General features: G+C 38.9%; 1 protein-coding gene across 2 annotated transcripts in view; it reads left to right on the top strand.

Moving 5' to 3' along the window:
* The window catches only part of gabbr1b (gamma-aminobutyric acid (GABA) B receptor, 1b), a 120,520-nt gene that overhangs the window by 27,812 nt on the left and 79,132 nt on the right, over positions 1-13,576 (top strand). For both annotated transcript variants that reach the window (XM_084919189.1, XM_084919190.1), the window contains exons 3-6: positions 4,607-4,777; positions 6,256-6,357; positions 8,956-9,021; positions 11,626-11,817. In XM_084919189.1, coding sequence (XP_084775315.1) covers positions 4,607-4,777; positions 6,256-6,357; positions 8,956-9,021; positions 11,626-11,817 — 531 coding nt within the window. The remainder of the gene's footprint in view (positions 1-4,606; positions 4,778-6,255; positions 6,358-8,955; positions 9,022-11,625; positions 11,818-13,576) is intronic.

The following is a 13,576-nucleotide window of genomic DNA, read 5'->3' as shown; positions in this document are numbered from 1 at the left end:
CGGTTACTCACAACAGCTTCACAATTAGTAACTACACGGCCAACTGACAGTGAGCTGACAGTCACTGAACTGTCTCCAGGCCCACTGACCCAGAGAAACCCATGATGGACAGGTTAGCCAAAATCTCTCTCTCACCACTTTGAGCAGGCTTAGCATTGCTAGTGAGTGGGGAAGAAACATCCTTCATTTTCTTGTTCATAGCAAATGGAGTTACAACTATGGTGGAGTCTGAGTTACTCACTGCGGCGCCTTGCACTGCTGGTCCAGAATCAGCTGATTCTTCTGAAGCCACAGGAGTGAGGTGAGATTTGGTTTGATGATGGCATGGGCACTGTCTCCTCCGAGAAGGTGGGGCCGGGTGTATGGAAACTGTCTCCTCCTGATTATCTGTATTTTTATCCTCTGTGACAGGATTTACTAAAACAACAGAGTCCGGTCTACTCACTGTGGTGACTAGCACTGCCGGTCATTTGTTTGCTGACTCAACAGACGTTCAAGGAGGGAGAGGAGATGGGGTAGGTTGGCAATGGTAAGGGAGCCTTCTTCCCTGCAGTGGAGGGTCCAACAAGTGAGCAGCGAGCAATAGTAGGGAAACTGTCCGCCTATGAAAAAAAAAGAAAAAAAAAAAAAAACCAACAACAGGCAGCAATGGCTCCCAGGGAGGCAGCCGCATCCTCCTTGCCCGGACTGCCCAAACCAAACAGCTCAAAGCTGGAGCTTGCCCTCAGCACGGTTATAATTTGAATTAGTTTTTTAATGTCCAAAAAGCTCACGGAAAAGGTAGTGGATGACAGAAAAGTATAAAAGAAAAACACTACCAGTATGTGACTCTGATGCTGATTCGCTCTAGCAGTAACTCCATAGCTGGGCGAGCAACTTCTCGTCTGAGGCGACATTTGAGTCCGCTGGGCCCATTATAGCGGAATTATTCTGTCACGGTCAGCGATGGCAGACCGTGGAGTTGAGGAAAGTTGGACCCAAATGCTCTTATAGTGAAGGACAGTGGATTTATTTATAGTGAGTGGAAAAAACAACTATATACAAATACAGCACTGTGGCTCCCGTGGCAATTCCTCTGTGAATCCCACACAGTGCACGTGTCCATAAACAGCGAAAATGTGACAACTCCAAAACCCGATTCCGCTCCGTGATTTCCCCTCATGATGACGCTTCTTTCTCCCGACTCCTGGTGACAAAAAACACATACAGCTTAGCAGGAAACCCACAGTAGCGATGTCGTTCACATAAACACTCATCAACTGAGGTATTTTACAGGTTTGACATAGTATAATTCCACACTAACTGGAGCTCTGCCACCTTCTTAAATAGGACTCGCTTGATGAGGCCATCAGCTGCAGCTGGTGAAGGCTAACAAGCGGCAGGTGCGGCAGCCTCCAGTGTGAGAACACTTCTGGGTCGCAGTCCTCTCAGCGACCCAAAATATCCCGGAGCTCGTATTACCACACACACAGGAAGAAAGAGGAAAAAAGCAGAGAAAACCACCAAAAACACAACATATGGAAAAATAAACATATACAAAAAATACATGAGCCCTGGGTCCTTAGACCCAGGCCATGACAGGTTTATTATTTTTATTGTTTTTGGAAAACGATGATAGTTATTATGACAGTGAGTCATCTTACACTTGTCTTACGCCATCCAATAGACAGATCACTTACACAGCTGTGTGGCTGTCTGAGCTGAGAGCAAAGCACATGCTTTTGAGGATTTGGTTGTAAAGTGCACTGATTAAAAAAACATCTTTAAAAATTCCAGACGGTTTCCTTAATTTTTTATACACGTTGCTATTTTTATCTCGAGAGCTTTTGCTCCACTTCCTACACCAAAACTGGAAGAAGTGTCCACTTTGTGATATACTGCCTGAAAATATGTGTATTCAAAGGAAAATCTCAGATATCACATTTTTGTGAACTAGAGGTTCATAAATTCTTTAACTTATCTCTGCAGCAGAGGCGGAGGCAGACATTTGATACACCCGGGGCTCAGCCCTAAAGGGTAGTATGCATGTGGGATGGGGGGGGGGTTATAGGCTCTGTTTTGAGTTTTGTTCAAAAAAGAAGGACTTCATATAGGTTTTTAATTAAGCAGCAAGGCAGAACAAAGTCGGGGCTAAACCCCGATTCAACCAGACCCAGAACTGATTCGGAATTAAAACAGGACTACAACAGTTCAAAATCAGGACTACTTAGGACTTAACCAAGACAGAACCAGAATCAGAACTAGATGATAGTTGCACTAAAAATCATCATAGACCTGCACTACACTTATTTTTTAATTCTACCAAAGTCCACTATTTAGATTGAGAAAAGTTTATATAATTATTTAGCCTTGCTGTGCAAACTAGCCTGCATAACTTAATAAATGTAGAATTTGAAAAATAACAAACCTAAAAAGAAACACTAGGTACGAGATACATGAGTACCTATGATACGGTGATACTTTTGGTAAACAACCATTTGACTAACATGTGTGTCTCACCTGCTCTTGTTCCATCTCTGTTCTGTCCTCATTCTCCATCTCCCTCTCTGTTCCTCTCTCTCCCTCTCTGTTCCTCTCTCTCCCTCTCTCTCCTTCTCTGTGCTGACAATCAAGCCAAACACCAACATCATCAAATATACAGTTGAAACCAGATATTTACAAACTCTTCAGATAAAAACACAAACACTTTTTTAATTGTAACATCAAATCAGACTAAATGTTTATTTTTTTTAGATTGATAAATATAAAAAATATAGTTGTTAACTTTAAGAGTAAAGAGAGAAACTATCTGTATTTCTTAATTGTAAATGGCACCAAATTGTATTCAAAATTGAGCCACACTTATGGAGCTCCACAATTCTTTTCCTGGTGTTTTGGTTGACATCTCTTGATTTTCCCATGTTAAAGAAACAGGCTCTGTGTTTTTGCCTTATATGCATCCACAGCTGTGCCACCAATTTACTCACACGGACTCTACTAACCTATCAGAAGCTTCTTCAGCCCAGAATGGAATCGTCTGGAGTTTTCTTATTAATTAACAATAAACTTAGTGTACATGTACTCCTTAATTTGATGAAAGTGATAAAAAATAGACAGCTCTGTCTCTTTATTCTGACATTTAACTAATTCAAAAGATATTTCAATATTTATTTATCCAAAACAAAACAAGTTTACTCTAAACTGATGTTGTACAGTAAAAAAATGTTCTTGTGTTTTCCATAAAGTGTATGTAAATATCTGGTTTCAACTGTGAATATACTGGTGTGTATTGACATTTTTTGTTTTGCATAGGAATATACTGAACAACATACAAAGCATAATATATAAAATAACATCTGCCTGAGTTTTTTCTTTGAAAGAAGCCCCTTATGTCCATTCTTGTATATCAGTGCATTACTGAAACCGATTTATTTAGCCATGGAGGGTAACAACTGAAAATATGAAATAAACACACGTGTGAGCTAAGACTCTCTAAAGAAACAGCATTGTTGTTGTTCGGCTTTTCATGTTGCCATTTGTTGATTCACTTGAAGAGCAAGTAACGTAATATGGGTCAAGTGATCAGTTTGATATCAATCTTTCGTGATTCACCGTCATATTTACATTATTTGTACAGTACGAATGATTTGCTTTGGTACCTGGTCAAACTTTAGTTCTCCTCTGTCTGCCTCGCTGCTCTTCTCCAACAGCGCACGCGCAGGCAGCGGCTGCCCCGCCCTCTCGCTCAGTCGCTTAGTGCCTGAGCTCGGATCATACCAATATTAGGGGAGATTTACGCACAGTCGTAAATTCCCACAGTGTGCACTATGTGCTTCGAATATTGTGTGTAGTTTTTGTTTTATACAGTTGTCAGCCAGGCATCTAACTATGAAAAAATTACACTCCAAAAGACCCCGGGCTTCTGACAAAACAACCCGGGCTTAAGCCCAGTAAGCCACCCCCACGCTCCGCCACTGCTCTGCAGCCTCTCTTTGCTCTTTCATTTCTAGGATGTCAGTAGGCTCACAGTCCTAAATACACTCATTTAAATTCTTGTCTCCAACATGATTTAAATAGAAATGGTGAACTGACTTTAAACCCCCCTTTAGAAATGCACTCCTTTCTTTTATTGCGATGGCTTCTGATCATGTTCATGTCTGTCAGAGTATTCTTTTCTGTGAAAACTATGACAGCAGCACCAAGTAATGTATCTCTTTTCAAGCTTAATTCGGATTGTATATGGTGACATTTCTGTCATCATTATGATAAGTGAGTTCACTAAAAGACACAATTGTTTTGAAAAATTAACTGCCATGTTTCAAGCATTTGACACATCTACATTCATTGTTATGTTGTCATGTATCCAAATTAATCTCACAAAGAGTAATCAGGAGGCCTAAAAGTGGTTCCTTTATTACAAAGAAGGTATACAGTAGGGGAAATAATTCCCCCGGTGAATTTGTAATTTTGCCCACTTGAAAAGAAATTAATAGTCTCTAGTTTTTACAGTAGTTTCCTTTTAATATATAGAGAGAACATTAAAAAAATCATATAAGCGTCATAAACTGATCTTTGGGGGTTTCATATTCAAACTAAATGCATTTCTTTGTGTCTTTACATCTCTTAGCTGTCATATGGCTCCAGCTCTCCTGCTCTGTCCAACCGACAGCGCTTCCCCACTTTCTTCCGTACTCATCCATCTGCTACACTGCACAACCCCACTCGGGTACAGCTCTTCCAGAAGTGGAAATGGACCAAGATTGCCACTATCCAGCAAACAACAGAAGTATTTACCTCAGTGAGTCATATATTACAATAATTCTGTGAACTCATGTACAATGAAGGGTGTGGTGAAGACACTACACTGGCCCCACCATTAAATAGGAGCTCGCTAGTCAAAGTTTAGCTAAATGTATATTTAAGGATTTTTGTTAGCACACAAGCAAAATTGTGAACTAGATGCATAGTCTTATAATATGCTCCACTCAAACTGTGTACTAACACATCCAATTACTGCAAGGGCAGAAAACTAAGCATGAAAAGCTTTCTGTCATTTTATAAAATAAATTACTCTGAATTCACTGAAGGATAACACTACAATAATGTGAAATATTTTGCCATTTAAAACAAGAATAATAATCTTAAGCTTTTATTTCACTTTAAAAATACAACATGTTTTTTTGCGACAGCTCACTTTGACACTAAAATATTTCACTCAAAACTAAATTTTATGGTTGCACCATGTATTTTTCAATACTGTCCTGCGAAGTGGAAAGGACTTGTCCCCCAGGCTGCTTTCTAACATGTGGGTCACGGTACTGGGTCCGTGACCCAGTGTTTCATGTTTATTGATTAATCTATATTTTTGGATTTAGTGTTATTCATGTTTTTGGTTCTCCTTATTGTTCTCCATGTGTGTATCATTAAATTCTAGTCTTTAGGTTTCTGCTACTATGTGTTACACGTTTCATGTCTAGTCACTCCTGTCTCTATGTTTGTGCATCTCCCAGTCAGTCATGTCTCCATGTCTCATGTGTCTCATTCCCTCATTTCCTGTCTCACTCCACACATTTGCCAGCGAAGACGTGACAATGTGATTGTGAAAGAGTTCTTTTTAACTCAAACCATGATCTGATCTACACAAATAGTTTTGGGCCACAACATTTACCAAATTGTGAGTGAAAACAAAGTACAGAGACCTTCCATGGTGTTTATTAAAACCTGAGGAAAATTCTGCTGCTCATGTCATCACCCTGCTGGCTAATGATGACTTTGTGATTTTTATAAGCACTACAGTTTATGACTATTTATGCTCATAAAAACAAATTTAAAATGAAAATCAATAGATAAAATGTTATTTGAGACAAGACAAATATGGACAAGAGAAGATGAGTGTACTTGTTGATTTTTCCAATATTATATGTATCACTGCGTGATATGTATAAGATTTTGTTCTCATTTCCATTACCATTTGCCATCTCTTATCCTCAACATATGGTTTTATGTCTCTCCTGATTCATTTTTCTCCATCTGTGCTGTTTTATCTGATTGTTAGTAACATCACCTACACCACTCACCATCATTTTTCAGAATGACCAGTTCATCTTCCCCCTTACTACTTTGCACTTATTTCAGTTGCTGTTAACTGTTCTTTGCATTTCTTCCTACTGCCTACTATTCCATTATCGTTCTCTTTCCTTTTTTAGTTGCTGTTTCTGTTGCTCAGTCATCTTCTGTGTGCTTATTATTGTGCTTGTCTCTTTTTGTGTGTCACAGACTCTGGATGATCTGGAGGAGAGGGTGAAGGAGGCAGGGATTGAAATCAGTGTTCGTCAGAGCTTCCTAACCGACCCAGCTGTGGCTGTCAAAAATCTCAAGGTGCGAGTTCCCCAGTCATTCTTACACATACCAGCCAGCTGGACACTGATCAGTCAGGCCTTGTCTGGCCAGTTAACTGCCAGAGTGTTTGGATACTTGGCAAAAATAGGACAGAAATTTCAGAGGTAGCCTGCTGCTCAGAATGTCGAGTTAGTAACAGATGGAAATTCTTCCCAATGGACGAATCTCTGGTGTAAAAAGTGTGATCATAATTGTATTGTAGTGTCCTTGGGATGTTTTCACACCTATTGTTTGTTTTTTCTGGTTGAAATCACTGGATGAGTTTGTAAGCGTGTAGATTTGGCCTGTACATAATGAGTAGATACAGTAAGAAGGTGCTGTGTTCTGGACTACAGGAGAAGCCAAAGAATTTACATTTATTTCATGGTAAATGGTAAATGGACTGATTCTTATATAGCACTTTTCTACCTCTCCCGGAGGACTCAGAGAGCAACTTGGGGTTAGTATCTTGCCCAAGGATATTTGGCATGCAGATTGGGGGGAGCCAGGGATCGAACCTTCCAATCAGCAGATGACCTGCTCTACCTCCTGAGCTACAGCCACCCATTGGGGTGGCTGTAGCTCATTGGGGTGGCCCGTACAAACCTTTGCACGTCTATAATATGTTCCTACATTGACAATACAGAGCACACGTGGCTACGGGACATTTTTTAGCCCAAACATACACATGGTTCAGATCAGGGTCGGATCTCATTCACACCATAAATAAAGTGCCCTGGAGTTTGTTTGGAACTGTACTGAGACCACCTCCTCCAAAGGGTCTCAATACGGTTGTTTTGATCCGCACACCAATGAACTGCACTGAGGGAGCCAGACCAGAGTTTGATTTAACACAGCATTTGTGAAAATACCCTTACGATACAATTAATGATGGTCAAAATTTGTCCAACTCCTTGGAAAGCAATACAGTGACAATGTTTCAGTGTTGACAATGTTGATGAGTAACTGCAAATTTTGTAGTCAAAAACTCAAAATATTACTGTTACAAAGGACCCAACCCACATGGCATTGCAAGGTAAGTGAATGTTTATTTGCATTGTTTTAGTTTGTGCAGCTTTCCAGCTGCCTTCTTCGGCTTAACACAGCACACAGCTCTGCCGTCATCTGTTCATGACCTCAAGCTGAAGCGCACTTGGGTCCTGCAGCAGGATAATGATCCAAAACACATCAGCAAGTCTACCTCTGAATGGCTTAAGAAAAAACAAAGTAATGACTTTGTGGTGGCCTACCCAATGTCCTGACCACTGTCTGACTGAGATGCTGTGGCATGACCTTAAAAAGGCAGTGCATGCTTGAAAAACTCTCCAATGTGGCCGAATTACAACAATTCTGCAAAATGAATCGGCCAAAATTCCTCCATAGCGCTATAAAAGATTGCCAGTTACTGCAAATTATCACACCATTGTGTTCTCGCATCCAAATGACTTCAGTAAGATAATGCTAACCTGCATACTACAGCTATTAAAACAGCACAGCTTCATAGTAGAAGAATCGTAGTTCTGAACTTACCTACCTACAGTTCAGGCTCCAAAACATTTGGAGCATAATATAACGATAGAACAAAGAAGCAGAGCAGCTAGAATGCTCTATCAGACAAGAATGGCATAACTTTCTCTGTCAAAAGTTCAGCAGTTGCTCTGTTCAGCTCCCACACACATATGGACTGTTATCAAAAGATGAAGGGTTACTACAAAGTTTTATTTATGACCCTGTACCATAAAAGGTACATTTTTGTCACTATGAATATTTGATATGTTTAGTTTTATATTGTGAATTGTGTATTTACATTTTACCCCAGAATTGGGTTTGTACAACTACAGTCAAACCAGACCTTTGGTGCACTGTATTAAGTGGTGATTGTCTGGTGACCACTGGAACTAATGTTTATTCAGATAATTTTTTAAAATTACTGCCAAATGAAGTGACCAGGGTTGTTTCAAGATGGATGCCAAGTGTTAAGCCTCATTTCTAGGAGGAAATGAAGCTCGTGTGAAACATAAAAAATGTCGCATTCTCTTCTTTTTTTTTTAAAAAAAAATCCTGTTCTTTGATAGTTGACCGAGCTGTTTAGAATGTCAGAAGAAAATCTACAGTGATAAACATAAACACTCTCTTTTTGGACATTTCTCACTCGGAGCAACAGAGCTGAGGAATTACTCTCTCTGAGCAGCACATTCTATGTCTTATCTGGTTAAGTTATCAGATATGTATTGTCAAACCAAAGATGGTCATTTTTGTCTCTGCACAGTCATCAGGATCCCAGACCTGGAGAGCTTTGCTGGCAACAAAGCTTGAGAAAGCTGCAAAAAAAAAAAAAGTTCTGACATGTGTTGGCTGACTTGCTTTCTTCCTGCCACACACATACCTTACAATGACCCAGCCCAGCATGCCACCCTAGTTGCAGTAACACAAACATGGTAACAGGATAAATGTCTTGCAGTGGAGAGAACGTCTATTATTGTGTGATGCAGGATGAGGGTTGGCTTCTTTGTACCCAGCCCGGCATGGCTTTTAAAGTGTGTGTTCTGTCTCTTCTCTCTGTGACTGTGCTGTCTTCATTTTATTTTCACTTTCAAGCGTCAAGATGCCAGAATTATTGTCGGCCTGTTCTATGAGACAGAGGCAAGGAAAGTCTTCTGTGAGGTAATGTTCTAACCAGATTCATGTGTCTACTTTAAAAGATTACATAACAGAAACATTTTAGGGAGGACTTTTTGGCCCAGCTTAAAATAATATGATAATAGTGGGATAATAAGGTGGAAATAAGCTGGTAATGTTATAGAGATAGCAAGTTATCACTTAATAATCAGCCAAATGATATTCAAGTAATTATATTGGATCAAATTTATGTAACTGGGTAATAACAAACTAACACTTGATGTGGGAACAAACATGCCTTTCAGACAAAACCAATTAGTATTAGTATAACCTGGTAATATAGTATTTTTGAAATAATGTATGTAATGTAAGTAATGTATTGGTAATATGTTTGCATTGAAAAATTTAATATAATGACTTGATAGTAACCTCATAATAATATGTAAAAATTGAAATTTTAACATGTTATAATGCTGGAATGAATCCTACCTATTCCTACCTACATTGACCCTTCTGTGTAATAACATTGAAGGCTGTAAAATGCAAAAAAAACAACCCCAAAAAACAACAATAAATAAATAATAAATATAATTCTCCAAATTATCATACATGATGGAACATTGATTCTACATAGTAATGAGAACTAGAATTATCATACACATTCAATAAATATGCAATTCTGCTATTTTACTCTCTAAGTTACCACCACCAAGTGCTGGTTAGCAGTTTATTACAAAATGTACATATCATACATATCATATCCTGGATTTTACTATTCCATGTTCCAAATAGATTTTGTTACAATTTTTAACAGGCCTCGGAAGATATTGCAATAAGTTCTGTATATAAAGAGGCCTGAGAGAAAAAAAAGTAGACTTCATACTACTTAGAGCTTCTTTGTTTATATTCACAAGAACAATTTAATATTTCTGAACACTACAAGGCCACTTAAATGTCAGTTTGTGTTAATGTCTCAAACCTAACCAGTGTCAGACAGAGCCTTCACAGGCTGTAACAGCAACACACTTTATGTCTCAAATGTACTGTTTCACAAGACTTGATGGGTATAAAATGTTTTGTTTTTTTAATATATTGAATATCACTATTGTTGATCTTAAACCCTCAAAAGTGACACTCACAGGTGAAAAGTTATAGTACAGGGCGGGCCATTTATATGGATACACCGCAATAAAATGGGAATGGTTGGTGATATTAAAGTCCTGTTTGTGGCACATTAGTATATGTGAGGGGGCAAACTCCTGAAGACGGGTGGTGACCATGGTGGCCATTTAGAAGTCGGCCATCTTGTATACAACTTTTGTTTTTTCAATAGGAAGAGGGCCATGTGACACATCAAACTTCTTGGTAATGTCACAAGAAAAACAATGGTGTGCTTGGTTTCAACATAACTTTATTCTTTCATGAGTTATTTACAAGTTTCTCTTTGTTCACAGCCATTGACATGTCGAAGAGGTTAACACGTGAGGAGCGGATCGAAATTGCGTTGATATCTGGTGAACACAGTAACTGGGTCATTGCAGCAGATTTCAATGCAAGACACCCTACGAGACCACCCATCTCCCATGCTACAGTTAGCAAACTGCTTGCTAAGTTTCGTGAAACTGGTTCAGTGTTGGATTTGCCAAAATGTGGGTGCAAGAAAACTGTCACTAGTGAAGAAACATCAGTGGCTGTCCTAGCTTCATTCAGCAAGAGCCCACAGCGTAGCACTCGAAGCTGGCACGTTCCCTGAGTTTTTCCAGCAAGATTGTGCACCACCACATTATGGGTTCATCTAGGAAGTCCGAGCATTCCTAGATGAACAGTTTCCTGGAAAGTGGATTGGTTGTCGTGGGCCAGTTGAATGGGCCCCAAGGTCTCCCGATCTGACCCCCTTAGACTTTTATCTTTGGGGTCATCTGAAGGCAATTGTCTGTGGTGTGAAGATACGAGATGTGCAGCACCTGAAACTACGGATACTGGATGCCTGTGCTGGCATTTCTCTTGCGGTGTTGCTATCAGTGTGTGAAGAGTGGGAGAAGAGGGTTGCATTGACAATCCAACACAATGGGGAGCACATTGAACACATTTTATAAGTGGTCAGAAACTTGTAAATAACTCATGAAAGAGTTACGTTGAAACCAAGCACACCATTGTTTTTCTTGTGACATTACCAATAGGTTTGATGTGTCACATGGCCCTCTTCCTATTGAAAAAAACAAAAGTTGTATCCAAGATGGCCGACTTCTAAATGGCCACCATGGTCACCACCAATTTTGAGAAGTTTGCCCCCTCACATATACTAATGTGCCACAAACAGGACTTTAATATCACCAACCATTCCCATGTTATTACGGTGTATCCATATAAATGGCCCACCCTGTAGATCAAGACAATTTTTTTAATGCCACAGATCCACACCCAAGGAGCAGATCATTGTTGATGTATTATTTATATGGTTGTATTAGGTTCAGAAGAAGAATGCCATAATGCTGAATGTGTAGCAAGGGAACACAAACTGTAGGATGCTAAAGCTCAGCAGGTTGGGTCAGGAGCTCTGCAAGATCCTTCTCACTTCTCTTTTCCTTAAATAAAATTGGTGTTGAATTGAATTTCAACTTCACACATTCTTCCATCATCTTTTTGCAGGTTTACAAGGAGAAGTTATATGGGAAAAAGTATGTTTGGTTCCTCATTGGCTGGTATGCAGACAACTGGTTTAAGATCAAAGACCCATCCATCAACTGTACTGTGGAGCAGATGACAGAGGCTGTGGAGGGTCATGTAACTACTGAAATTGTCATGCTTAACCCAGAAACAGTACGAGGAGCTTCTAACCTGGTAAGACATGCATTATCTTATGACACAACTTTATCAGTGATACTCAAAAGAATTGTTGCAAAAAAAATCTAACCTTTTAAAAAGCTAAAAAGAAAACCCAGTCTAAATGAATGTATTTCAAAGCACACCCCACTTTTCAGTTATTTATTTGTAAAAAATGTTTGGAATCATGTATGATTTTCGTTCCACTTCTCACGTGTGCACCACTTTGTGTTGGTCTTTCACGTGGAATTCCAATAAAATTGATTCATGTTTGTGGCTGTAATGTGACAAAATGTGGGAAAGTTCAAGGGGTCCGAATACTTTTGCAAGCCACTGTCAAAATGATCAAATAAACTATGAAAATCAATATAGCAATCAATATAGCAAAGGCCGTAATGGTTCACTTGGGAAAATAAGTCTTTTCTGCAGTTTTCTTGGCCTTCACTGCAAGACAAGACAGGTAAAAAAAGAAAAAAGAAAGCATGCAGTAAAGCAAAGGCAAGGCAAAAGGATGTTAGATGCATAAAAGTGTAGAGGATGGACGTTTCGCAATCCGGTCAGTCATTTGTGTGATCCCTGAATCTATGGCTATATCATCACAAGCAGTAATGACAAGAAGACTGAAATAATTTCAACAGTTAGTGTTTGTTGAATTCCCTGAGCACTTTAAAACACACAAGTAGGCCACACCTTGTGACTACTTAGAAATAATGTCACTTATGGAAAACAGGCGTTTTTTGTTTTTTTTTGCCTAAACTTGTTTTTGTATTAAACTTTAAGTGATTAAACAGTCACAGATTATTCTGAATCTTTTTACATGTACCATTAAAAAATATGTAGAGTAGGCACTAACTGACACTGTGGGCTCCCTGTTGAAAAGTCAGAGTGTTGTTTGAAACAAAAATTGTACAGCATCAAACAAATGTCTGCCAAGCCTTTTTTAAGCAAATTTAATGAAGACTCGTGGAGGTTCACTACTGAAATGACAATAACAATGTGAACAACTTTTGTTACATATCAGTGGAAGAGCAGAACTGCAATTTTAGTACATATGCTCAGTGAAAACGTCTGAGCATGTGACCATATTGTTAAGTATTTTATACTCCCTTTCTGTTACGAGAAACATAACATTGTTTTGTTGGAATTTAACCCTATAATCCCCAATACCTTCACACAGTGCACATATTTTTAGAAACGTCATTAATTAATTAATAAATTATTATTAATGATTATTGTTAACAAATTATTAATTAATTTTTTGCCTAATAACTAAAATTCTTATAACTTAACATAGTTAAAGCTTTCATCATATACGGTGTAGCAATGATTTTTAAAATCTACAGGATGAGGGGTTTTTTAGCCATTTTGCGTAGCCCTAGTTACTTGCAATTAGGGCTAGGCAGACATGGAAAACATGACAAACAGAATTAAGGTGAGGTTTTACATGTGCACATCATGAAGAATGAGCATTGTACACAAAGGAAAATGTTTTCTGTGGTATATCTGGATATAAGAATCTGACAACTTAAGTTATGCCTCAAGTAAAATGCTTCAAGGTCACAATATGCTTTCTCTCTCTCTCCCTTTCTCTCTCACTGACACACACACACACACACACACACATACACACACACACACACACACACACACACACACACACAAAAGACCATGCAAAGCAAGTGAAATGATGTAGTCACTGGGCTTCTCTTTCATATTTGTTCGGGTTTTACCTTATGATCAGTGTGTCCTATGTCTAACTATTGCTCTGTCATGGTCT

This window comes from Perissodus microlepis, chromosome 22, assembly GCF_051167445.1.
Source record: "Perissodus microlepis isolate ML-2025 ecotype Zambia chromosome 22, ASM5116744v1, whole genome shotgun sequence".
NCBI lineage: Eukaryota > Metazoa > Chordata > Actinopteri > Cichliformes > Cichlidae > Perissodus > Perissodus microlepis.
Note: the sequence above shows the minus strand (reverse complement) of the source record. Positions and strands in the feature narration are given on the sequence as shown.